The sequence below is a fragment of the Carlito syrichta genome, unplaced genomic scaffold (assembly GCF_000164805.1).
Source record: "Carlito syrichta isolate Samal-C Ts95f unplaced genomic scaffold, Tarsius_syrichta-2.0.1 Scaffold156281, whole genome shotgun sequence".
Classification (NCBI taxonomy): Eukaryota; Metazoa; Chordata; class Mammalia; order Primates; family Tarsiidae; genus Carlito; species Carlito syrichta.
The window spans coordinates 94,981-122,841 of record NW_007100377.1 but is presented as its reverse complement, the minus strand read 5'-3'; the positions used below and the strand labels follow the sequence as shown (position 1 = coordinate 122,841).

The window sequence follows — 27,861 nt, the reverse complement described above, 5'->3', positions numbered from 1 at the left end:
AAGAATTAGGTTAAAAATACAATGTGGCTGCCCTGCCCTGTGAATCTTTGAGGGAATACAAGTAAAATGGAACAATAGAATCCATTGCTCAAAGAGTACATTATGTAAAGAGAAACCTTCCAAGGAAAAAGCTTTGGGAAATCCTTCTCTAAGGAATTACAACAAGAGTTTTAGAAGACATAAACTTAATCTTGGGCTAGAGACATGCTGTCATTAGCAAAAACACATATGGAACGTCTTTCCCCAGTCAGACAGGAACCAAGGGCCACTGAATTAACTGCTCTCTCCATGGAAGGATGGTAGATAGATGCTGTGTGCTTAAACTTTGGGGAGTGCTACACCCTCTGGCCTGAGTATATATTGATAACTATAGGCTCTTGACTATTAAAAGAAAGAAAAGAAAAACTTCTCACTGGAGAAAGGAAATATCTACGGCTTTCGAAATTATAATAGGTTCAACTGATGATTCTCTACAAAGACTACATACATCAATTTAATTGAACTTAACAAAGTGGTCAGTTCTAAAAGTAAATGGTATCAAATATGTAGGAACAGTATAAGCCACAATCCTCTGTTCAAATGTGAGCTAGTTATTTTTATTACTCAGACATAGGTTGAATGTTTTCTCTGACATTCAAGTCATTGTAATTGGGCATTCCAGTCTAGAATCAGGTAGATATGATTTTGGTGCTTGTTTCTACCACTTATATTTTCTCAGTTCTAAGTAGCCACCAACTTATAAGATGTTTCATTTTAATGCACCAATCAACTGTAAAGTGCATACTAAATTTCAAAAGTATTGAAATGGAAAGCAAAGTCTCTTAGAAACAGGGTACTAACTGTGAGCATGAGCAAATTACTTAATCTCTCTAAGTCTCAGCTTTCTCGTTTTTAAAAGGTAGATGATACTAGCAAATACCCCATTGTTTGCAGTGAGAATTAAGATACTGCAGGTAAAACAGGAAGCACCATGTTTAAGGAATAGAAGATAACTTAATAATTGTATTTTCTAAAAATGGCTTTAGTCAAGTGTAGCACTTCTAAAATGCCATTACCTATAGAAGGTTGCCTAAAGGAAGGATCAGTGTTTAGTGTTGTGATGATTTATCATATCTTGGATGCAATATACTTATAGTAAGCAAATATATCATTGCAACACAACTACACAGATTATCTTTGTTTGGGAATCAACTATCTTAAGATTGACATGCCATTTGCTGGATGCCATATAATCTTCAAGTATTTTATTTCTTCAGTAGTTCTCACATTCTTTGGGAAATATATTTTAATACTTTTAGAAGAGTCATGGAAACACACCAGAGTGATAGTCACTGAGTAAAAAAGTGGCACAAACCACAAGTCAAGTCATTATTATACACATAATTGGCCCGATAACTATGAAATACTGCATGAGAAACTGGAAAATAAAAGCTGGAATTCTGAAGTTACTGGTTTTGCTTAATAACCAGCATTTCAGCAGGTGAGTAAACTCTGTATTGCAGAGTGTGATGGTGGCTTTTTCTGATGGGGGTTGTTTTTTTGCTGAAGGTTTGTCATCTTTCCCTGAAATAGACACAGGTCCTAATCCTGATCACCTGCTTCCTGGTGATCCAGTTCAAGTTCCCACAAAATGTGTCTGTGTCCCAGGACAGCTGAGCTGGGGCACGTGCTCACCCTGCTCTTTCCCCGAAAGGGGATCGACAAGCAAACCACTGCCTTCTTTCACAGTCAGGGAAGGAGCAACTTCTAAGAGAAATGGGCCTTTGTATCTTTGCCAAAAAGTCAGTAAAGATCAAATGCAAGAGGCAGAGGGCAAGTCCATGTCAGTGCATCATTAGATGGGCCTTGTTTCCAAAGTAATCATATGGCCACACTTCCTCTGCTTACTGACCCACCAGGAGTGTTTTGGAAACAGCTGGACCATGTGAAACAGGCTGAAGAAATCCCAGTGCCTTCTGCTCAGAAGCTGCAAACCCCTGTAAGGATGGGCTGTGTTAGACTGTAAACTTCCACAGGGCCAGAGCCTATATTTAACTCATGACACATCTTAAGATGAGGAAGGAATGGGGAATGCATGACCCTGTTTCCTCCCACCAGGTCATTCACATAATGTATTTCACATGAAGGTCTCACTGGCAGTACGTCCCTCAGACTTATCCAGCATGTCAGTTTCACTTGAGGGCCCTCTGAGGCTTGTGGGAAAAGATTGCTCTAAATGGAAAGAAGGATTGAGAACAAATAGCAAAGTTTATCATGGAGATCTGAGAGGCTCACTCCTTAGTCACACAGAATCAGAGACTCTGAGGAGACCCCAGAGCTATTATTCCCAAGAGGTGGAGCTGATGACATGGGACCCTGAATTGACTTCAGGAAAGGACCTGGAGATGTGTGGTTTCCCAGCCATCCTCAGGGCAAGCTGGGCAGGGGTATGATTTGGAACTGGGAAAGGTTTGCCTGTAGGTACTTCTTTATCTTGATGCTGACTCAGAAAAGGCACAATTAGTGGTTCTTTCCTGAACCCTTGTCAGGTTGCTCTTTTGAAAATAAAATTTCCAAGGAAATTTTATTTTAGACCCTCACTACTAAGAGGACGTTTTCTATGTTGTCCTCCTTCCCTATGTGAGGGCAAAGCCAATAGAGCATTGGAAAAATTGGACAGACTTGCTACAGTTCCTAGCTCCAGTGTGTTGAGATCACAGTAAAATAAGTTTAGTTGCAATCAGAAAATAAGTTTATTTGCTGGCAGACACTGTGCCAAGCATTTTGTACATGTTATCTTCTTTAAATCAGATTTAAATAAATGGTATTTGTCGCTCATTAATGGTAGTTACTGTTATAATGTTGATACTGGTGTTGTTCCAGGACGCAGGTTGGTATTCAGCATGGTGGACCCCAGCAGGACTTGAGGACCTCAATATAGAGGAGAACAGAACACCAAAGTAAAAATGCCGACTTTGACCAGTTATTAAGTGTGCTTGGAGACAAAGTGTCCCTGCTGAGTCCCTCTTTCCCCTTTTAGACCTGATATCTGTCCCCCCATCTCAGTGTCAGGGCCCCACGCTATAGTATTCCTTGGTGACATCCATACTCTGATCTGTCATGTACCTACAACACAACTTATCCAGCCAGGCTCTCATTCCTTCATCACACAGCTCTCTGCTAGGAATGAGATAACTGATGCAAAGATGGTTTTAATGATTGATGGAGGCTTCATTGTTGTCATCCAGAAATGTCACTATTGTGGTTAGTATTCCAAAGGCTATTGGTATGGATTTCTGGATCTAATAAGAGTCTGAAATGGAGAATGTTTTAATCAGAACTATTCTCAGGATTCTTAAATCAGGCCTTCAAGTGCTTGCCTATGTATAGAGTCAACCCTTGACAATATAGAGCCATATATTAAGAAAGACCCAAAATCCTTGAATTTGTTCATATAAGCTACTGTTATATTGAGTTTTTCGGTGACATCTTTGGTTTCACTTTTCTCCACCAGCTAATGGAGTATATAACATAAACCCATTCTCTACTTCCTAGGTATGTCATATTCTAGATGAATGAACACATGATAAACTAGCATGTATGGAAGATCAGAGAATGTAGTTGTGTTGACTGGAGATGGGACAGGGGAGCAGGTAGAATTATTATTATCATTAGTCATGACTGGTTAACTGCTTAACAATCGCAGTTCCATGTTAGAATCAACTGAGAATTCTTCTTTTAAATACCAATTCTTAGGAATCAATTTCAAAGATTCTGATTCAATTGATATAGAGTAATCTCTGAGCATCAGAATTTTTTAAAACTTCCCATTGTGCCACCAAGACTGAGAACCATTGTCTTAGAATAGCATCGGTAAAACAAAGTAAGTGACAAAATATTTGGTGGGTCTTGGTTGTGACCATGAGCTGAGGCCAGCTCTATATTCTGGAAGCACTTGGCAAATGATATTTGATGGTTTTCAGAGCATGGCTGTAGTTTGGGGAAAAGAACCCTTGGTTAGAAGCCAAGAATCATAAGAACCACTGAATCATGAGTTAGAGAAGCCCTTAAAAATCACTTCCTTTAATCCTCTTCCTTATTGCTCTGTGAGCCCTGGCCATTCAGTTTATGTCTCTGGACCTCAGTTTCCCTATTCATTAAATGAACAGGATGGATTAAATACACTCAAGGATGTCTTCCAGTTCTGCTATCCTATGATTTCAAGAGAGTTTTTCAGCATCAGAGGAAATTACAAATCATAGTTACACATCTGTGTTGACATTCTCTGCTCATTTCTTGTGTGAAGTTGCACTGGAAAGTCTTCTGAGCCACGGGCCCTCTGGTTTCAGCCTCCACTGCTGGTCAAATGCCAGTGGGGCTCCTGAGTGGCAGGTAGAGCTCCACCCTTGAGGTCTCCCTCCTCCCAGTCTTCTTCTGCAGAGTAAAGGGTTTCATGTGATTCTTGTAAACAAGGTCCGTTTTAATTGCAAGTGTAGCCTCCAAGTGTTCTCTCTGCTCCCTAGCAAGCACGTGGCCTAACCACTGCTGGTATCTGCAAAGGAAGTGGTGGAATGTGGAAGTTTACAGGACGTTAGTACGCACTGGACCCTGGAGTCCAGCCAGCAGTTGCTGTGCCACTGTGCTTCTTGTCTTCCCCCTCTCAGCAGCCTTGGGCGGATTTCTTCTGCTTCGTGCTTTTCTGAGGGGATGGGCCTCTCAGCAGAGCCCAAAAAAGTTGATCAAAACAAACAACACAAAAAAAAGTTTATTGCTTACATTCTATGCAGCAGCCTCTGTAACTAGGAACGCCACACTTTGTCTCTCCAGGCTGTGGACTCTGACTGAAAGGGGGTCATTCCAGCCAATTCCCCAGTACAAATTGTCCTACCCTCTGTGCAAACTTACTGGAAAACCCTCAAACATAAGAGAAGAGTGTCCTGACATATGCTGGCTTGGAGGGAAAAGGAGTTTGGAAAGGAAGACAACAGCAAGGGGGTTTTAACGTGCAAAGTTTTCCAGGTTCTCAACCTGTGAGCGTGTAAAAGAGGAGGTCAGGAAGATGGGGGGTGTGGCTGAGTAAAAGGCAGATTTGGTAGAGTCCTGTCTGTGAAAGGGCTTTGAAAGTAAAGGTGGGAGCTCCAGGGACCGAGAGAAGTCCTCTCAGTGATCAGTTTCCAGATAGTGCCTTCCAGACTGGCCCCTTGGTCCAGGTGAGGCCTGGAGCTACCTAGTCATGCATCTCATGCTGCCCTCTAGGGGTATGGAGGACAGTGGCATCAGACCCCAGTCTTCTTTCCTAGCCTTCCGTGGACTCATGAGGACCCAGGGACATAGAAGGACTGTTTCTTGTATTCTCCTTGTATGGAGAGTGGCACAGGACCAAGCAGCAGGAACTTACGCAAGCCAGAATCATCTCTTGATTGTGAAGTGGAATTGACACTCCCAGGCTGCCCAGTGCTTCTGAAGCTGGCACAGCTGCTTGGTTTCCTCATAATATCATGGAGGGAATAAAATGAGAGTCACTGCCAGCCCGAGAAAGGACTGGGCTCAAATGTGGTACTTCCACAGTCTGAGCTCTGCCTCCCAGACCCAGCAAGGTCTTATAACATGGATCTCAAAACACACAGACTTCAGAGTCTCCTCTTTGTACCTTCGGACAAATGTTCCCTTCAGAGTTGTGATGGCAGCCACTTCCACATTCAACTCTGTTATAACACCCAAAGAATCGGCATGAGAAATCTGTGGGAGAACACTGGGACACAGGCCTGGCGGACTGCAGGTGCTCATCAGTGTAAGTCAGGTGGCCAATAGGGGCCACGTTTGCTTCTCTGTAAACCCCAGGAAATAAAATATTGTATTGTTTTTCCTGATAATGTTCCAGGTCAGTTTCCCTCCTCCCCAGTTTTCTGCAAGCAGCCTTAGAAGAGGATGCTGTAAGAATCTTCCCGCCCCCCAACCCATACACACACACACTCAGTCAATCTCTTCCTCAAGTGACTGTGATAGAGCAGGGCCTGAGTAGCAGGGCTAAGAAACATTGACACTCCTGTCTGTACCTTTCACTTTGTGAGCAATAAGTCACGACCATAGACAGGAGGGGTTAACCAGAGTGAAGAAGACAGAGAGAAAAAGGAGTGACCAAGGAACCATGTGCTTGGGAAGGGTACATTTTCACTAATTAACCACTAATTAAACTACAGGGCTTCAAAAGTTCAAGTACAGTATGGGAGTAATGGAATGAAAGATGTGAAACTGGTTCAGGTAATACCTGCTGGGAACCTGGGTCAGGGTTCCAGAATTGAAAGCACATTTGAGAAAATCTGTTCATCTTTGCATTCATGTCATCATTATACGTTATCTAATTTCTGTCCTGCATATGTTTTTTATAATATGCATGATATAGCAAATGTATGTCATTTACAAATAAATAAATATAATTATATTGGCAGTATACGCTTAAACATTTTCTATTGATGAGGTACACAGTCAAAAGGGCTTGGAGGACCTAATTAGAACAGTAAGAAAAACCATAAAAGACTCAACCAACCTACCTAGGGGCCTGGGACAGACCAGGGGCCTCTGCCAGGCTGGCTTGATGTACAAGGAGTTGTCCCCTGGAAAAATCTCCCTTCCCGCTATTGTCTAGTGCCTGATGTCCCTGTAATGGGTGAAATCTCTTGCATTTTAGTGAAACAGAAAAAAATATTATCATGACAGTTACTAAATCCACAACCAGTCTCCGAGGAGGTCATATCTGGAAAGAAACCTTTGTTCCTAGGTCCTCCATACACAATTTAAAGGTAAGTGGGTAATGGATTACACCTTCTCATGTAATCCCCACAATAAGCCTGTGAAGTAGGTAATATCCCACTTTACCGAAGAAATGGCAGCTCAGGAAATATAAAAACACTTGACACTGAGAGACCAGTTAGAAATGGAATCCAACCCATACCCTGCTCTTCAAGCTGTGTGCCCCAGAGATGAGTGCATCTGCTGCCAGGAAGGAGTGTCTTATACTAATTTTTACAAAAGCACAGTATGGACTAGCAATAGTCTTGTTGGTTTTTTTTGCTTTATTTGCAAGTAATTTTCTCATGGATTTCACTTTTATAAATACAGTTTGTGGTTTGCATTGTCTTAGTTTGATAATGAGTTTGAGAATGCCTGGAGTATGTGTATTGTGGTGGAAGTGGTAGAATGGGGTTCTGGCCCCAGCAGGTGCAGCCTCCCAAAACACAGCACTCCATGGGTGAGCACTTGAAAGCTGAATATCATTCTCTGCCCCTGCCCTGCATTTCAAGGATGCCTTGAGGCTATCTGACAAAGTGAGCTGTTCCACACAGAAATCAAAGAAGTAACATCTCAGCCCAGCCTCCGGTTGAGACCAGCCTGCGGCCTGGGTCCTCAAAATGTGGCCTGCCTCATGTGTCTCCATTGGACATAGTCATCCTTCTGTGGCAGGTTCTATTTCACTCGGCCTGAGACCATGGAGGATTGATACAATGCCTTTGAACACAGCAATGGATGGTCATAGATGTCCACACATGTCCTTGTTCACCCTCATCTTCCTGCAAACCTCATTAATTAACTTATGGGAAAATGTGATGTTTCCCCCAAAATGTTCTTTCCCTCTTAAAGAGTAATTTGCTTCCTAGTCATCAGGTAGCACTGAGAAAGGGAGTAAAGCTGGGCAATACGCCTGGGATCCTCAAGCCTCACTCTTGGGTTCCTTCACTGATTTGACAAATTCCTTGACTTCTTCTTCCAAGACCTTGTTCCTCCTCTCAACATCCTCCCGGGAGCGCTCCACATTGCGAAGGCTGATTTCCAAGGCTGCAAACTTCTTCTTTTCTTTCTCCAACTCTTCATTAAGCCTCACCACCTTAGCCCAGACGTCATAATTTTCCTTCTCAAGGCTATGAGGAAGGAAAGAAAAGAATGAAAGGACAGGGTATTAATTCTAGACTCTTCCTTCACCCCTTGCGCACAACTGTTTGTTTTGCTTTTCGAATCACAACTCATTTCCAACTTATACCTCTTACTTACGTCCTTCCTTCATGAAGACTGCCCAGTAAACTTGAATTCCCAGAGCATCTTCACAACACCTTGTATTATTTCTGCTTAATAAAAACTGTGGAAGCCCCACCATATTCCAGATTTCTCACACTTTGTTTACATGGGTACCTCTTCATCTTGCCTCAGTGGAGATCACAGACCAGCACCCTCTCTTATTAAGGGCCTCCTGGGAATCATGGTTTGGAGAAGCAAAAGGAACTGTCCATTGGCAATCCCACCCTCGCTTCTGGATCCCACTCCAGGTGAAAGATCTGAAAGATTCCTGAATCCCCAAGGTTCGGATGTAGTCCTGCCAGCTTCCCCCTGCTGTCAGGCTATCTGAATTCACTCTTACAAATGAGTGTACATATGCCATTTTTAAACCAAAGGAAGGAATTTCAGGCCTGTGAGGAGACTGTATGATTGGAAATGTGCTGCAGAATTTTATTGTGCGGGGTACTGCCTTTTTTCTTCCCAAAAGGCCTGCCTGTTTACATTTGGAGATGCCCGTGCCTTGGGTCTTATCTTCAAGTACCTTGGCCCATTCTGCAGGTAGTGGTCCCTCTTCAGAGCCTTGCTTAAAGTCAAAGCGTTTTAAGTCCCATTCCTTCCAGCCCTGTCATTACAAATCTAGTTTTCTTCACCAAGTTTTCCATACTCCACTGGCTCAGGGGGAAATCCTAAGTGAAACACTGTGCTAAATTTTAACCATTGTTTCCAGTGGGGTGGCAGACTCTCCCAAACCTGGTCGACCTAGGTTCAAATCCCAGTCTTACCAATTATTACTTGTGTAACCTTCAAGAGTATTTTTATACTTTCTAAGTCTCCATTTCTTCTGTAAAATGAGAATATTACCTATTCCACAGAACAGCTATGGAGATTACAAAAAAAGATGTCTCTGAAACACAGTGTAGGGTAAGCTTTTCTGCTGGACTGTTAATTTTCCTCCTTCTTCCATAGATGGACAATTTCCCTGACAGGTGGACTCAGAAGACTTGTTCCACCCAGGAAGGGCAGCCACTTCTATGACAGCCAAGTTCTTTTCCTATTTTATCAATGACAATCATGTTTGAGTATAGTGTGAGCCTTCTCTGGGACTGACAGCTTTAGTCACTGGCAAGACATCACAAAATCTTTTAATTCTACAAATGATCAATTTCAGGTTCTTAGACAAAGGAGCTACATTTTTGCTTCTGAATGGGTCTCTCTCTGTAGGGAACAATGAATGAGGGCTCACAGAAGTCTTTCCTTCAGGTTCCCGAGTCTTAATGATGAAGAAATTTCCATAATATGAAAGTCCCATGAATTCACAGTTCACTACCTCATGCCTAGTTGTTACAAGACATGGGTAGAATATGGTTTTTCTCTCATGAAAACACATTTTCTGGCCAATCAATAGTGTGAGAAGATTTCAAGAAAATACTTTACTTGGCCAGGCTGTAATCCCAGCACTTTGGGAGGCTGAGGCGAGTAGACTGCCTGAGCCTGCAGTTTCGAGACCCCCCCGGGCAACTTGGTGAGGCCTCGTCTCTACAATAATTAAAAAATTAGCCGGGAGTGGTAGCACACGCCTGTAGTTCTGGCTACTTGGAAGGCCGAGGAGGAAGGATTACCAGAGCCCAGCAGGTTGAGGCTGCAGTGGCCGGGAGGGTGCCACTGCACTTCAACCTGAGTGAGACTCCAACTCAAAAAAAAACAAAAAACAGAAAATACTTTACCTGCCCAAGATAATCAATTGTCCAAGCATCTTGGGACTTTGCATGCAACTGGAGCAATAGCTGCCTTCCATCTCTGTTTGCCCCTACAGCCTGCGCTCACTGGGAAGCCAGCGACTCGATGATGTAGAAGCCAACTTGAAACCATCCAGAAGCTTCCATCTTACTCAGCCTTGCCAGTGGCCAACGAAACCCTACTGTGCCCTGGCCTCTTATACTTCTCATCCTCATGTCCTACCAGTTCCTCTCCCCCAATCTAGCCCACTTCCGCTCTTCCCGTGCAGGACCAGGTCAGGCTTGCTCCCTTCTCACGGCCTTTGCACCCTGGCTTCTGGCTGCCTGTCTTGCTCCCCTCCCGTCTACACACCTGACTTGCTTCCTCATCTCCTTCAGACTTTGACCTTCCCTCTACCTTCTTAGAAAGGCCTTTCCTGATTACCCTATTTAACAATATATTTCCCTTCTTGAACTCTCTTATAATTTTACAAATGACTGATTTCAGGTTCTTAGACAAAGGATTTGCCTTTTGCTTCTGTATGGGCAGCTCTCTGTAGGGAACAATGAATGAGGGTGCACAGAACTCTTTCTTTCAGGTTTCTGAGTCTGAATGGACCGGGAAGTATCCAGAATATGAAAGCCTCACTAATTCACATTTCACTACCTCATGACTATTGTTGATATGGGCATGGCTGGATTGATCTCCTGACCCCCTTAATTTTTCTCCATGACTTTTTCCACCAGCTGACATAGAATATATTTTGTTACATATTTATATTGTCTATCTCTGCTAGAAGAAAAGCTCTGTAAGCTCAAGGACTTTTATCTCTTTTGTTTAGTGCTGTTTTCTAGCACCTGGAATAGTGCCTGGCACAAAGAAGGGGTTCAAGAAATGTCTACAGAATCAATGAGTAACCTTAATATGGTAAACTTTTTAAAAGCTCCATTAAATTCATTAAAGCATGTCAATCCTTAAAGAACCACGATTTGGAAATTAAGCTACTTAAGCTAGCTATTTAAATTTTCATAAATCTAACCTAAAGTTTAGAGATTTCACTAATTTCATGAATTTCATGAATTTAGCATCTCATCATGCCCTTCATCCTTCATTAAAGCATGTTGATCCTTAAGGAACCACAATTGGGAAACTGTTAATTAAGCTACTTGAGTTATATATTTAAATTTTCATAAATCTATCCTAAAGTTTAGAGTTTTCACTAATTTAGAATCTCATTGTGTCCTTCACTTCTTTCCTTACCAGGCCCCACTACTATAGTGTATTGTTTTCTCTAAACTGAATTTCTATGCTGTGATTTCCCTGACAGATGAAACCAATCCCTATTGCTTCTCAAGATGGAAGGAAACGAAGTGCTGCCAATGCTTCTCTGTATGAGACTTACTTTTTAATCTGTTCCTCATACATTTGCTTTTGTGTTTCTATTTCCTCTTGTAGCTTCTGGACCATCCTCTGCAAAGAATCAACTCCCTCTTCTCCAGAGTTCTTTTTTTCAGGACCAGTTTCAGAGTCTGGGCTGGCAGGAGCGTCTCCCTTGGAGTCACATGCATGGGAAGACAGTACACCCACTCGGTCCCCATGAGTCCCTGGCAAGGCAGGGACATTATCATAGGTGGAAGTCCTCTGGGAGTCAGAAAGGTGGCGTAGATCTTGAGACATTGTTCTCCTATGCCCATCCCCTGCCTTAGCCTCTGAAGAAGGTGACCAGAACTCATTTTTAAAGATCTCCATTTTGCTGCTATTGGCACCTTGAAACGCTGATGTCAAGAAACATTTCCGGTTAGGGAGCGTTTGAGTCCTTTTTCGAGACTGCACCTTCCAATCTCCTTGCTTTTCCCTGGAGGCTTTGCTGCTGTCCTCCAGATACTCATCGCTTGGCTGTTGTCCAGTGGGGCTGTTTGCATCTGAGTCACTTGTCTAGAAAAAAAACATGGCCATAAATGTTACATGTGTCATGCTCTCAAGATAAGCTCTAGAGACCTGAAAGAAAAAAGTTTCCTATGTACACCTATGAAACTTATTTTTTTGAAACTCTTGACTAGAAGATCACCTCTTAATTTATCACATCAGTTGACTACCTGCATGACATTTTTTTCCAAAGGGGTATTGCAGTTAAAGGAACTCATGTTCTAAGGTGAAGTACTGACTAAAATCAATTATTTGTGGTAAAAGAGTTCTAAATTAGGATCCTTATATAACCATCTAACTATGACTCAAAATCCAGAAGCCATAAAAGGGCAATTTGATAAATTCAACCTATATGGCTTTCCACGACCTAAAAAAAAGAAAAAAGAAAACAGAAACAAAACAGCACATGCTAAATCAGAAAATAAATGAAAAACTGGCAAAAATATTTGCAATGCATATCACAGGAAATAGGCTACTCTCTCTAATATGTAAAGTTCATAAAAATTGAGGAGGAAAAGACCAACAACCAGATAAATGTGGGCAAAGGACAAGATCAGACAGGTCATAGGAGAAAAATGAAAACTAGCCCTTGTATATAAGAAAAGACATTCAGCCTCTCTCATAATATGAGAAACACAGACTAACATTTAAATTACTAAAACACCAGTTCACACCTATCGGATAGGCAAACTCCCCAAATTTGACAATACACTCTGTTGGTGAAACTGCAGGGAAACAGCTTCTTTCATGCATTGTCTTTGAAAAATAGAAAACGGAACAAACTCCAATAATATAATCAAAATTACACACTTAAATCTACTTACCCTGAACTCAGCAGTTCCACATGTGAAAATTTATCTCAGAAATACACCTGCCTGAGTTACAAAAGGAGGTCTTGTCAAGGCTATTCATTGCAGCTTTATTTGTAGTGTGAAGGATTGCAAACAACCTATTCATCTATAGGGTTGAGTTAAGTAGATTATAGTCCATCTACAGAATGGAACACTGTACACCTTCCTAAAGCATGAGGTCATGCGAGGCCATGTGAGGCCATTGTTTACGTATTGACATGAAAATTCTCATACCGTTAAGAAGAAAATGCAAGATACTGAGTAGTGTGTGTGTGTGTGTGTGTGTGTGTGTGTGTGTGTGTGTGTGTAAAGAGTGAGAGATTGATTATACTGCATTTTGTGTAAAAAGAGAGGTAAATGACAATCTATATTCATGTCTTATATTTTCATAAAGGAACACTGGAAAGATGCATAAGAAACTAATAAAAGCAGAGAGGGATAGGACAGGTAGAAACAGAAGAGTAAGCAGGACTTCTCAATGTATTTATTTTTCTATCTTTTTAATCTTTTGAACTATATTATATATATATATATATATATATATACAGATACAGTTTGGTATATATATATACTATATATATATATATATATATATATAATGTTTTAAAATTAAATAATAAGGGAAAATCAGAGAGAGAGAGAGAGAACCCTAAACATAAAATTGGAAAATTAGGGTTCAAGCTCTCCCTCTAATCTTTCTAGCTAATCATTTGTTTCAGCAATGTCATCTTCTGAAGTCAGAAGCACCTGGGGTGATGTGAAAACTAGAACTGAGTCTTACTCTATAACATGCTGAGGCTGCTACCTTGGGCCCGCTGGTCAACCTCTCTGTCTCTGCTCCTTAATCATAAGATATGGTTGATAATTTCTACCCTACAATGTTATGGTGAGGACTCTAGAAGTGATTTATTTAAACTTCCTAGCACAGTGCCTGCCCATAGCAAACAATATGCAGTAGAAACCTGCTGACGGGTATACCGGCTATTTTTAAGGACTGCTGGGATGATTTGTTACAGAGAACATGAGTATTTCTAAATTTTAATTTTGTTTTAGAGTGTTAGTAAGATGCATTGCATCCAGATAGACCTCACCTAAGCAAAACCATAACCACTACCACTATCTACTTTTTTTTAACCTTCAGGATTAACTATTATTATGGGTATTACAATTACTATGGGTAATTTAAATCATCTGGTCAACCTGAAATTTTGAATTCATGTCTTGACCACACCTAAAGATAAAGCTGCTATATAAAGTTTAAATATAAATATTTTAAAAATATTTGTCGGGCAACGCTCTTGGGTCCCCTTCCCAATGTGGGAGCTTTTCTGTCCTCTCAATAAATTCAGCTTTCTAATATGTATATATATTTACTATATATATATTTACAATAATTTATTGCTCGGAAATAATCTACATTTCAGAGTCTGCAGAGTTTTTGGACATTGAGAACGTGAGCTCCAACTCTTCAGTACAAACAAGGGGGCTGACATTGTCGAGACAGCTTATCATGGAATGAGAAATATTACACAAACACATCACATACTCTGAGAAAAAAATCACGTTTCATGGATTAGCAGGACACCAGTTCTCACTGGATGTTCACCCCGGAATTTTCAACAACTTACTTCCACCAAAACATTTATAATGTGGTATCTATTTTTTCCATTGAGCTTCCCTGAACTGTATTTGAATGGGTTTCCCTTTCAGAGTGGGCTTCAGTGAGGACCCTCATTGCTCAGTCACTGAGTGATTGGCACATATGTCAATAACCCTCAGGATGCCAATAGAGACCAGATTTTGAAAGAAGCCAGGCTTTCGAGATGTATTCAAATGGGTCTGCACCAGCTATACCCACTGCCACTGCATCATCCCAAACTCCCCGATTGTCACCTCAGGGCACCTCTTACATGGCATGGCCTGGACTAAAGGAAGAGCCCAGTGGAAGCAGGAAGACTCCTACACCTTACCATGCTACTGAAGCTGTCTGTCCTAGAAATTGAGGGGTCTTCAGTGGCATCCCACCCTACAGAGCTTCGAGCCACTGGAGGTTTCTTGGGATCGTTTTTCTGGGAAGAGGGTGAGAGAGGTGCATCCTTGGACTTGGGGAAGAGGATTTCATGGTCTCTGATCATCATAGTCATCACTCTTTGGATCTGAGGGGTCCCTGAAAGAAAAAAAAAGAGAGATTTGTACAGTTGGACCATCCATGGGACAGGAGGCAGGTGATACTCAAGAGTCCCCACCCACGATGTCTCCAAACTTGGTTCTAAAATCACAGGGCCCAAAGGATCTCATTTTGCTCCTCATAGCATCTTAATTGCTTTGGTAGAAGATTACAGTAACAGGGATGGAATACAAGGAGGATATGGGCAGAGGGTGAAAGAGGGAACTGTTAAGGTTATTTTTAGCTTATAGTCCGCTGGATTAGTTTTTGACCAGGAAGTAAGTAATATAACAGGAAAGAAAAAGAAAACATCTTTCTTTCTTGATGTGGTCCTAAATCTCAGACACAAAGCAAGTATGTGCCAGGTTTACTGCCCCCACCCCCATGGCAGAGCTCTGCACTCTATGTCAAGACTTGTGCTCACTGAGCCAAGGCACAGCCTCAGAAGCCTACCCAACACAGCTTTACAAGCTGCCTTTTTTGTGAGCTGGCTCATAAAATGAAACCTGTTTGCTCTATCTGGTTAAGGGTATTTAAAAGTAATAAAAGACTAAGAAACACTATCTGTTTTAGCACTATGTTACTGTACTGTGTGACTACTGAACAAATCCTTGACCACTCTCCTCTGTTGCGATCTGGAAAACTAGACATAATTCCTGCCTTGCCGACTTCACCGGGCTATAGTATGATTCAGATGAGATAATGAGCTGAAATTGCAAAGCCACACACAAATGTCAGGTGGAGCATCATAATTGTTGTTCCTTCCTCTGCATCTGCCTTCACCACTGGACCAGCCCTACCTCTCATGATCACAGCAGGGTCTTCGACCTTTGACCTGATGAGATTTACACCAATCACAGTAGCTAGGTTGTCCACACTCATCTTGTTAACTGCACAGTTCAGTTGGATTTCATGTAGGAACCTGCAGGCAGCCAAGAAATCCCAGAGTAGGAAACAGGAAGTTGCTGTCAGGAGGAAACACTTCGAGGTTCCAACAAGAACCCATGATGGATCCCAACTCTTTCTTCCTGATCTCAGAAATGGGACCAGCCTGCTCTTTCCACAAGAGTTAACTTCATCAAAGACCAAATACCAAGGAAGAAAATGAAAACAGGAGGGGCCTGCCCAGCTGCTGGGGGTGTGGTGGGGAATCATATAAGCAGGAGGCAGGATCCACTTCAGGGAGCTATGAATGGACGGAAAGAACTAAAATCTGCCTCCAAACTCTCAGCATCTATCCCACCCAAGTCTCCAGAGAAGGTCTCAGAGTTGAGAAATCCATGATGCTTTCTTGCTCTCATCCTATGGTTAGAGCACCAAGTGTCACCAATTCTCAGCAGGTGCTCAAAAACTAACACTGAATTTTTATGATAATTTTACCTATTTGAGGCACAAAACTCTCAGATTCACTATAAAAACAAAACTGAACAGATCATTAGAGAATTTCTAAATATTCTCTCTAAAGACTAGCTTTTAAAATAGATAGATTGAAGCAACGTGAAATTTCAAATCCAAAGACATTATTAAATAGATGGTGATGTGTCCAAATGATGAAACATTGCAAAATATTATGGAATCATTTGTATGACATAGGAAATTGCTCACAATGCAACATTAAACTAAAAATCAGGATACAATCTTTTATATATATAGTATAATTCTGATTTGGTATAAAAAGTTGTTCCCTTATATCTATATTGATGCCTAAGAAGATTTATCACAGACAGAAAGCATCCAAAAGGAAAAAAGCCTAAGTGTTAATAGTGATTATTGATGGATGAGGGGACTGTAATTCATATTTCTTATTTACAGTTGACTGTGTCTTCTTGGTTTCCAAATCAAGCAAGTATAGCTTTTATATTCTGGGAACTACCAATAAATTATATTTAAAAATGAAAGACAAAATTCAGGTCTGTCAGATATGAAGATCCAGGATCCCAGACCAGCAAGATGTGGGTCAAACCACATCTAGATGTTGCCACAAGATGGTTCACAGCAGGTTCTCTGAAAGAACTAAAGGAAAATAAAAGGGTGGCCCAGAATGAACGCCAGAGTAAGGGTGATGGGAGCTAACTTTAGAAATACTATAAGGATTCTGGGTTATCTTGCATGCCCCAGGATCCTAAGAAGCTCTGGGAAAATCCTGAAGTGGGGAGCATGTTCATTTTGTGTGTCAATCAGGTTTCAGGGATTCTGCAAATTCTCTTGTGGAAATAGGAAGCTACGGCAGTGCTATGTGAATAGAGTTGATCTTTCAAAGTTCTGGACTAGAATCTCCTCTTCTACCCAGGGACTTCTTTCTATTGCAGCTAAACACTGTTGAGTTGATACCAGGGGAATCTCACCTGCAGATGTAACTCAGGAGACTATAGTTGTCACGGGGAAGGATAGACAGTTGCTTCATCAACTCCTGCTGAGCCTGGGAAAATATTTTAAACCCCAGCAAATAAGTCTGCCCACATGCCAGTAATGAGAGCCTGAAACAGAATCGTTTCATCTGAGTGGAAACATATCAGCATCACTCCTGTTTTTGCAGTTATATGGTTTTTAAAAAATATATATATTTAAATATATATATATATTTGGAAATAACTATACATCTTCATAAAACTGCAGAAATGTATTGAGAAGGTCACAGTTTTCATGAAGTACATTTTAAAAATTTGTCTATAATTATGCCATACCACCCCACCCCTGCCCCTGAGCTACCCAAAGGCAAGGACTATTTGACAACTTATACTCACAATAATTGTATGCATAAGAAATGCTTTGGATATATAACAACCCAATAAAGAATTAGACCATAAAAACATATCTCAGAATCACTTTAGGACTAGTAAGAAGGATACTTCTGAGAAGGGTTTCAAGTACCATGGCTTTGCTGAGACCTGCTGGGACATAAGGACAGGTTGGCCAAGCTGGAGAGCAGGTGCAAAATCAGACTGTCCAAGCTCTGCAATGAATGGCCATGAATGTCAGTAATGGTCATTCAAGGAATGCATGTTCCTGGGTGAGGAAGGACGGGGAGTTTTGTTGTTGTTCTTTTTAGTCATTGTTGCCTATAGGGTCTGTAATCATGACACACAAGACACATCATGCTTGTAGAGTACACGAGTTCACATGAGAAATGCAGGTATTTTTCAAACCTCAACAACTTCTCATTGGAGAGAATGAGCCCTCCAATCTTGTCAGCCCCACCCCACCTTGGGAAGACCTTCTTATTTATCCAGAGTGTCAGTTTCATGCCAGGATCTGTTTCTTTTCAGCTGAGTCAAGTGAATTATTTGCAAAGGTTGCTACAGATTCAACCCTCCTCACCATCACCTCTGCCATGTTTTCACCTGTGAAAAGGACCTTGGTTCCTCTGTTCTGTGTATATATGCACTGCCATAGATGCAGAAACTCTCAAATATATCGAGATTGAGAAAAGTTGGAAGTAACAGGTCTAATGTGAGGGAAGTCCAGGGGTGGGACTCACGGTCAGAATGGTGTCTAGGTGCCTTCTTTACTTTCCCTAGAACTGAGGGGTCAGATGCTATCTGAAACATTTGTCTTTTAAGTTTATTTTAAGCCTTATTATATACAATTATATTACTTTCTCAAAGGTGAGCTGTTATACTAGTATAAATTAAAACTTTTCATATTCTCTTCTCCCCTGCCCACAAAACTCTTAAATCATGTACAAAATATCCTATGTTAGATCATGCATTCTAATTTTTGTTTGAAAAATAGCTGTAATAGCCATCGTTAGCTGAATTATTGTCTTCTTCCTTTCCTAATTTTGAAATGTAAAATTACCTTTTCTCTTGTGCTGGGATCTATTCAAATCACCAGGCTTCGCACTCAAGATAGAAATTCTCACAGCTATATTTTCCTACAGAGTTAAGGCAGTATTTCTCCACTGAGTTTTAAAATATATATTCTAGGGAGCATATTATATGACATATTCTGAAGTACAGAAGAAAATAAATCTTCCCTTAGGCCAATAATTTTGTAAAAATCACTCACCAGTATCATATTCCTTGGTCTTCGAAAAAATCCTGGGCACAGCTGATATTATGAAAATCGTCTAAGTTTGTGCTGCTCAACACAGCAACAACGTGCCACATGTGGCTATTTAAATTTAAGTAAATTAAAATGAAATAAAATTAAGAATTCAGCTTCTCAGGTGCTGCATATCAAGTGCCCAGTAGACATGTGTGGTTGGTGATTCCCATATTGGTCAGTTTTATCATCACAGAAAGTTCTATTGGTCTAAGCAAATAGACTGAGTCTCACTAAAGATGCATAATTTTCCTAAGGGCAAAATAAAAGTTAAATCTAGGCCTTCATTATAGGCTTTTCTATGTACCACTTTGCCCGAGAAAGCTTTTAACACAGTCATGATAAAAAAACAACCTTCTTAAAGGAGTTAGACCGCCATTTTAGCAGTGTAATGCAAATGTATTTATGGGCCATTTGGTTTTGAAAATCTTGGTTAAAAATTACGAAGGTTTTATATTTATTAGTAGGGTTTTATCCATTTTTTTTTTTTTTTTTTTGCTGGTTGGTTGGTTGGTTGGTTGGTTTATTAACATGACTTCAGTGGTGATTGTTGACTATAAGGCCTTTCCAGAAACAATTTATATAGGTCAAATGTCCTGCTGGCTGTGTACTCTCAAAAGCATGATGTTGCAGATGGTTATTACAGACCCTAAAGACAGCTGTGGTTGGAAAGAATAAAGGAAAGCTCCCTGTCCTTCTTCTCCCTGGAATACGCATTCCTTGAACAATTATGCCTGACACTCATGGCCACTATAGTAGGGCTTGAATAGCCTGACCTTGCTCCTGACCCTTGGGGTGGTCAACCCGCTGTTGTGACTCAACAGGTCTTAGCGAGGCCATAGCGCTTGAAACTCTTCTCAGAAGTTTCCTCCTTTTCTCCCTACTTTTAATGTGACTTGGGGGGTATCTGATTATGGCCCAACTCTTCATTGGATTATTACATCCCATAAAGGCTGTGGTTTGCCAGTCACCATGCTTGGCTTCAACGGCCTTTTATTGGGGAAGTTTCAGTTTGACATAGTATCTCACTTAACCCACTGTTGCCTACCAGAATAGTGTTCAGAAAACCAGTTGCTTTCTGTGAAAGCAGGACAGCTAACCCTAGTGAGATACAAACCTTTGTCTCATCAGCATTCATCAGTTGCCCGCAGAGCAGGAACCCCTCATACTGGCTCCAAGGAACCACTGGCTCTGGGAGGTCTCGGAGGTAGAGTTTTAACAGGGAAGCCACCGTGTGTACATCTGTCTCTCTGGAAGAAAATAAGCAACGCTCTTTGAAAGAGAAACTCCATTAGGTACCTGATCCTGAATTATACCCTCACATCCTTAAAATTTAAAAAAAAAAATGAAAGAGAAGCTCTAGAACTTTCCTCACCTCCACCTTGGTGAACCACCGAATAGAACCATAAATTACAAAAAGGAATTTTGCAGAGGCATCTGATAAAGAAGAAATAGACCAAAACATTTCTACTAATTTTCCCTTCTTTAATAACGATTCCAGACACCCTCTCCTCTATGTCTTCTACCCAATTGCTTCAAAGGTAAGTTCAAGCTCCACTTTTATATTGAATCTTCTTTAATTATTTTAGTCTTTATTGTCGTCTTCTTTCTTTAAGGCATGTAGTGCCTCACAATTAGCATTGTCTAATTAGTCTTTAATTTTGCATACTAACTCTTTTACATCCTTGGTCCACTGATCTCTTTAATCATCCGAGTGTTTAAAATAGCTCTGAGATTCATTCATAATTCATTCAATAATTCATTCAATTGGTAAGCATTGAGAGTACCTAGTAGGTACAAGATACTGTGCCAAGCACCAAGATTTCAGTAGTCAACCCAAGGGACACACAGGACCCCTCGCCTCATCAAACCATAGAGCTGTGGGTACTCAAGTGTTACCAGGACATTGTCATACTACTTGGTTAGTGCTATGATGTGGAAAGCTTGGGACTCCGGATCATATGGAAGTATGAAAAAGGGACACTCAAGGCAAAACTAGGAGCCATAGTGACTTTTCATATGAGATAGTTCCTCAGATGAAATCTAAAAAGTAGCAAGGAGCGACAGCATGAGGCAGGTGGCCTGGAGTGTGAGGAGAGGAAGCCCCACTGAGACAACTTTCAGATGACTGCCTGACTGAAAGAGGCACAGGTTTTTCAGTTCAGCTTCTCCAGTTTACAACAGGGCTCAGCACATCACAGCCCAGAAGCCAAATTTGGCCCACCGCCTGTATTTATACAGCCTGCAGGCTAAGAATGATCTTTACATTTTTACATAGCTATGAAAAAAAAACCTCAAACAAATAAGAGCATCTTATGACAGGAAAATTGTATTAAATTCAAATTTCAGTAGCCATAAATAAAGTTGTAGGAGAACCCAGCCATATTTGTTTATTTATGCATTGACCAGAGTATAGTAGCCGCAGTGAAGACCATCTGGCCTGCAAAGCCTAAATATTTAATGATTGGCCCATTTTTTGTTGTCCTCTGGCTAGTGCATTTCTTCTGAAACTGTACGAAAGAAAATAAAATTCACTACCATATACCTGAAGCTCATTAGTGATGAAGTGTTTGTTTCATACTGATAAAATCTGGCATTCCTAGGAAGTAACCCTGGAAGTATCTTGAAAAGTTGTGATGTGATAAGAGGTTCTGACAACCTGGAAATCTCCTTGGTTTCTGTGTTCACTGAGGGACGTTGAATAGGTTGGGTGGCTACGCCTCCTGGGCCTAGGTGGGAAGGGAGGGTTAGATTTGGACAGGAGAAGGAGAAGGGAGCCATTTGAAGTAACAGAAACAAGAACACTGAGAGTTGACTGGAAAGCTCTGTCTTGCTGTTTTGTGGACATTTTGCCTTGGTTTTTGACAGCAAGTCGTTGGAGCAATCTTCCGAAAAGGGTCCCCCTTTGCAGCCTATGAACTCTCTACCTCAACAGGATAATACAGGCTGGCACAGATCCCTGTCTATGCTCCATGGCTACTCTCAGGAAATCTGGGGTGGAGACCATTCACTTAAGGATTCTGGAAAATCCTTCCCTGCTGAGTCACTGTCTAAAAATACCCTCAGGCAAAGCACGGCTGAGAAAAGTACTCTTGTCAAAATATGACCAGAAATTCCCAAGAAAGTCGCAGAAAGACAGTCAGCTGACAATTTGCAAGAGTGGCATTCTCCTGAAGTCCTCAACTTGCACCCTCTTAAAGTCCTTTGATCACAGCCTACCCAGTTGTCTTTATCTACATCCTGGGACTCCTGTTTGAGTAAGGCCTCTCCTTCACCCCACATCTGATTGTCTTCCAAATCTCCTCAATTCTATTATTCCAGAGTCATGTAGAGCCCTGTAAGCCCCTCCTCTCCTTTTACTACTACCCTATCTCAGAAGATCATTGCCTTTTGCCAGTCTCCACCCAGCCTCCTGATTGGTCTCCCTGACTCCAGAGTCCTATTCACAGATGCTCTGTCCACCGCAGGGCATTCCACACTCAAAACACACTAATGGAATGAGTGAAGGAAACAAAGAATTTGAAATGAGAAAAACCACATAAATGATAAGTTAACAAGCCAGACCATTTGAAGACTAGCTATAGCAATAAAAAGACAACCATACAGTTTACTCAAAAGAAATCAAGAGAGCAAAATATCTAATATTTAAAAAGAGAAAGGGGTTATAACCATAGATATAATGTGGATACTTCAAAGTTATAGTAAAAGAGCACAATTAGCTATACAAATCATCTAAGGACATTGAAACCCTCAGAAAGCTTTCCAATCCACTTTACCAAAGATATTGCTGACAAGCCATGCCCACTGCTTGAATTGGATACCCCTGCATTCTTGGTTATTTAGTCTCAGCTTAAATGTCACTTTGAGGGGGAGACCTCCCTAAATCCACCAGACTATGACAAAAGTCTCCATTCTAAGTTTTCATAGTACTATCTCTGTTTCATTTTTAGCACTTAAAACAATGGAGCTTATACAGTTATTTCTGTACATTTTTGCTTTAATGTCAATGCTCCATTGTACTAGGGCTAATTCAGATGTCAGTTGTATGGTCTAAGTTTTCAGCACTACTTTTTCTGAGTTTTCTGTTCCTCCAACCCAATAGAACATCCTTAAATAGTTTTGTTTATTTTCAAAGAGTAAGAGCAAGCCAGGAGTCAGGTGGCTTCTGAGTTCAACAGCTGATGCACCAGGGATTACCCAAGATCCCTTGGATACCTCTGCCAGCCCTTTCCTGGGAACACTGATAGGCATGGGAAAAACAGGTGTGGGAAGTATATCAGCTTTGTGGCCAGGCAATATCCATCCTGGTAGAAACTTCACAAGAAGATTTTCAAATATATATATATATATATGTATATATATATATATATAAATTTTAAACTTCCAAACAAGCTTTATTTGGGAGGAGTTTCTCATTTGTTAAAGCTGCAAGCAAGTACTTTTCACAATTATAGTTCTAGAGATCTAATAGTTTAGTTTCAGAGATCCCACTGTTCAAAGGTATATTTCAAAATTACTGTCAAAACCAAAGCCACACCAGAAGGAAACAGCTTGTTGGACTGATTTGGAATGTACAGCTATGGATTTCAGCTACTCTCCAAAACAGGCACACCACTTCCCTAGAAAAAGGTGGGATGGAACCAATGCGCACAAAGGGAAATGTCTTTAAATAAGTTACTTGGACAGGATTACGCACTCCTTAGAAAATACAGTAAAATCACAAGTCCCAGGTGAAAGGGCACATGGTACAGCACCAATTTCACAGGGAGCTTAAAGGATCCTGGGATCAGCAGGTGCTGGCTTGTGGCACACACAATAAGAGCATTTACTGAAGTGGGGTGAGAACACTGGAGGGCAGGAGTCTCCCACAGTCCTACCCAGTCTTTTAACTTGCAAAAAGGAGAGGCTGTGTTCTGTAGCATCTTTGAAAACATTTGAGATAGTTCAAAAACAAAAATACAACCCTCAATACTATTCCCCAGAAAGTCCATGTCTGAAAACAGGGAGCTGGTCAGGGTTCCCAGGGGGGACTGCGCCTCCCATCCACTTCCATCTCCACGTGGTACAAGACATCAGCAAGGGTATGCTTGACCACAGTGCCCCAGCCCATGTCACTCATAGGGCAGTATGTGAGATCCTTTAGTGGATACTTGAAGCACAGTCCAAAGTTAATGGAAACCGTGCAGCTCTTGTACAGTGAGATGGCTGGGAAGTAAACCCCCTCAAAAATGTCTTTGTAGGCCACTCCTTGATTGACACCATTTTCATAAAATATTATCTCACTATGGGGAGTTTACTTTAGGATCTTCTCTGCTTTATCCACAAAGTCTTTCTCCTCAAAATACAAGTAACTCTTGAACTTTATCAAAGTCTTATCTTTGTAAGTATCAGGCAATGACTTGGCTGTTTCTGTGTCTTCAGGAAGATTAATATAAAATCCTAGGACATCACCCTGTCCATAGCCAGAAGAGTAGTGTTTGCCAATGGACTGGTAGAATTTGGTTCCCTTTTTGCTCCTCCAAGAATAGCTAAATTTGTCATAACGTAACTTCACAAGAAGATTTTCAAATATATATTTATGTGGTTTACAAGACCAGATACACTTGCACTAAAATCTCACCAAATAAGAGCTCCATTGTTTTTCTTTGTTCTAGTGAGGCAATGGGATCTTGGGGTGTAATTGAGCACATGACCAACATAGGGGATCTAGGTGAGTACCCACAGGTGTGACATTGGGGACACCGGAATGGGATCCTTGCTCTCCTAAATCCCCTTCCTCTACTCACTGATTCCTGAAATTTATTTTATAGAGGGCAAAAAAAGCTACAACCATAATAAAGGTTTAAACGCCAATGACCCAAGCGAGGTCAACAAAACTGGCATATTAACTCTGAAGGAAAAGTGACCAGTGTTAGATGATTTCCTGAGAGTGAGTTTGGCCTGGGTATGGGGGAGGAAAAGACCAGCCTTGAGAGTGTGTTAACCTGAATAGTGTGTGTGGGGTTGGGGGTAGAGGACGTTGAGAGGTAGGGGAGTGTGGAAGAGGTGTGGAGAGAGGGCAGGAAAAGGGGAAAGGGGGGGCTTTTGGAGTCATTAGAGACCCAGGGATGAGAAGATTCAAGGCCTACTCTTCAGGGCCCAGGAACTGGCTATCTAACCCTAGGTAAGTTGCTTCATCTGTCTTCATCACCTGTGGAATGGCAATAGCCCTGTTTGTCTTGAGGATAAAATCAGAAAATGTGTGTTAAAGTAATTTAAAACTCTGTAGCTCAGTGTGATCTCAGCATTCATGTCACAACATAAAGGAAAACGAAGTGGAAGCTAGGCATTGAAATGAATCTGCTGACTCCATAGCCATGCCTGGAACAAAAGCCCGTGGGATGCTTTGTCCTAATAATCTATAGGTGGAAAAGAAGTTTCTCTTAGTCTGAGACACTCTGTTAGAGGAGAACTTAGCTCCTAAATATGTTCAAAGCTAACAAAATAACAAGAATCAAGTAAGAACCAGTCAGACTCTCAAATCAGACTTGTCTTCTCAAGGGACATGTGGACCCAAGAGTCAACTCTGGAAGGACTGTGAAGAGCTCCCGTGATCTTCCTATTTCTGGATGTGTAAACTCTACCCCTCAGTTCTAGGGGTAGAAATGTCACGACAAGGTGTGGTAACTTTCCTCAGACAAGCCACAAATATTTCATCTCAGGAATCAAAGACTCCAACACCACCACCCGTGCTGACTACGCAGGTGTGTAAGCGAAAGCCTAAGGCAGTTATTTAGCAAATTGTGGTGATCATCTCTATTCCTTTTGGCAGTGTTTGTTTTACTTTAGCAACAACCCACCTGTATCTTCTGATCAAGTCAAAGCAAATTAAATGCATAAGAGGAAAACTGAATATAAAGATGGTGAGCATAATGGAGCAGGTGTCTGATAATGAAATGCAATTTATGGTGCTGCTGAACATTCCCTAAATTTGATGCAATAATCTACCACAGTTCCAGTAACAACTTTACCCCTTGCTTCCCTAGGAGACCCTATAGTGCTAAAATACAGTATCCTTGATAAATTAACTTATTATATGACAAGGGCAGGAAAGACACTCGTGTGGCAGTCCAAACTAAAACTGGCTGAAGTGTAGGGAGAAACAGATGAATCTCAAAGCCACTTCACAGGAAGACTGGGCAGCGCTGGTGATTAGAATAAAGAATGAGGGAGAGTCCACACAAGCATGGCACTTAGGTCTTCACAATTTTCCCAAAATCAGTCCTACCCCTATGACCTAAATAAGTTCTGGCAAATTTCAACTTTTTTAAACTGGATAGAGTTCAAGCCCATCTTTCTAAAGCTTGGTTCATGGGCTGCTAATTTGGAAAGAACAATGGATCTTATGCCAGCAAGACAAGCACATGCAGGCAGCAGGGATAAACATTGCACAACAGGCAGGAGGTACACAATGGAGGGGTAGGGATTGTACTAACTGAGCATAGCAGAGAAGGAAATCTCTGCTGAGTGACTGGGGAAGGTGGGGAGGAAGGGGATGGTGGGAGGAAATGTTACTATACCTGATATGCCCCAAACAGAGGGGGTAGACTTCGACAGAGGAGAGTTGGCCAGGCTGCCCAAGATATCAGTATGTTTTCTCTCCAAAAGGGTCAAAGCAGAGTCAGAATGGCCCAGTACTGCAGTCTCAAAAATTAAAGAGAAATCTTGGTCCTGACTACTTCTGGAGCACTGAGGAAGATCACTGGGCCTATGGACATAGATCTCATGCATTCTCCACCACACTGAGTGTGGGGCCTGCTCAACTCTAACGTTTTCCTTACGTGTCTCAAAAGGTGGGTCTTGGGCTAGGTCCCATCGTTCTCCTACCCTGAATGTCCCCTTCCCTTGTGTCCTAAACATCACTTGAATCTGCCTAGCAAGGCTCTAGTTCTGGTTCATATCATTTCTCACCTAAACTATCTGCATACTCTCCTAACTGCTCCAGGCTCCCAAATTCTGAATTACAAGTAAAACAAGAGGTTATTTCTGTTGTGAGCCAGAGCTCTTGGAAGTGTCTGTACAAGTCCTATGGCTCAGTTACAATGGAGGGTCATCCAGACCAGGGTACCTGTCAAAGGAGGGCCGCTCCCCAGCATCAAAAGCATCTCTCAGCTGCTTCACCAGGTTGTCCTGCCCAGGCAGGCGGAAGATGCCCTCTTCATTCAGGCCATGCTCGAGGATGAACTCTGCACACTTCTCTACCAGGATGGGCACCAGATGAGGACCAAACTTCTGCTCATAGGCGACAGTCTCATCCAAGCGCTGGCCAAACACCGCTGGGGAGAGAACAAACAGGAACAATCCATCATTGTGACCTTTCATGGATGAACCGTTGGGTCAAAGGGCTTTGCTTATTTCATGATTTTCTGTATCACCTGTGACTTCAAAGGTTTTAGTACAATGATGCTGAACAAAATATGTGAGACGAATCACTCATACTATTTCCTGGGGCTATAAATTTGGAGCTATAAACTTGAGTCAGTCTGTATCTTTTTCTATTGATCCATATTTTTTACATATTTAAAATAACAGTTGCCTTTTACTGAGTGCAGTTCTGCTAGGAATTGTACCAAGCACTTTGCACACTTTTCTCATTTAATCTTGACAGCAGCTCCATGAAGTGGTAAAAAGGTTATCACCCACCTAACTGTTAAAGGTACTGAGCTTTAGTGGAGCTTGTGAACTCACCAAGGTCAGGCAACTCAGGGCATGGCACAGTCAAGATTCAAGCCCAGGCAGTAAACTCTGGAGAAGGTGCCTCAACCACAGCAGCAAGCAAGCCGTGAGAGTTCTGCTTGTGCCACAGGGCACTAAATCATAATACAGTACATAGCCTGCCCAAATCTGAGGCTTTGCTTTCTGTGGTTTCGGCTGCCTATGCTCAACTGTGGTCTGCAAATATTCAGTGAAAAATTCAGCTGGGCATAGTGGCTCATGCCTGTAATCCCAGCACTTTGGGGGCTGAGGCAAGAGGACTGCCTGAACCCAGGAGCTTGAGACCAGCCTGGACAACCTGGAGAGACCTCTTCTCTACAATAAATCTACACATTAGCCAGGTGTGATGTTATGTGCATGTAGTTCCAGCTGTTT

The 27,861-nt window shown here is 41.5% G+C and overlaps 1 protein-coding gene across 2 annotated transcripts in view; it reads right to left on the bottom strand.

The window, feature by feature from the left end:
- Positions 1 to 7,032: 7,032 nt before the first annotated feature.
- The window catches only part of ARHGAP25 (Rho GTPase activating protein 25), a 108,649-nt gene continuing 87,820 nt past the window's right edge, over positions 7,033 to 27,861 (bottom strand). For both annotated transcript variants that reach the window (XM_008051017.2, XM_008051018.2), the window contains 7 exons: positions 26,840 to 27,047; positions 19,850 to 19,982; positions 17,034 to 17,107; positions 15,489 to 15,610; positions 14,492 to 14,688; positions 11,147 to 11,679; positions 7,033 to 7,895 (listed from right to left, as the gene is read on the bottom strand). In XM_008051017.2, the coding sequence (XP_008049208.1) occupies positions 7,688 to 7,895; positions 11,147 to 11,679; positions 14,492 to 14,688; positions 15,489 to 15,610; positions 17,034 to 17,107; positions 19,850 to 19,982; positions 26,840 to 27,047 (1,475 nt within the window). In that variant the 3' untranslated portion in view covers positions 7,033 to 7,687. The remainder of the gene's footprint in view (positions 7,896 to 11,146; positions 11,680 to 14,491; positions 14,689 to 15,488; positions 15,611 to 17,033; positions 17,108 to 19,849; positions 19,983 to 26,839; positions 27,048 to 27,861) is intronic.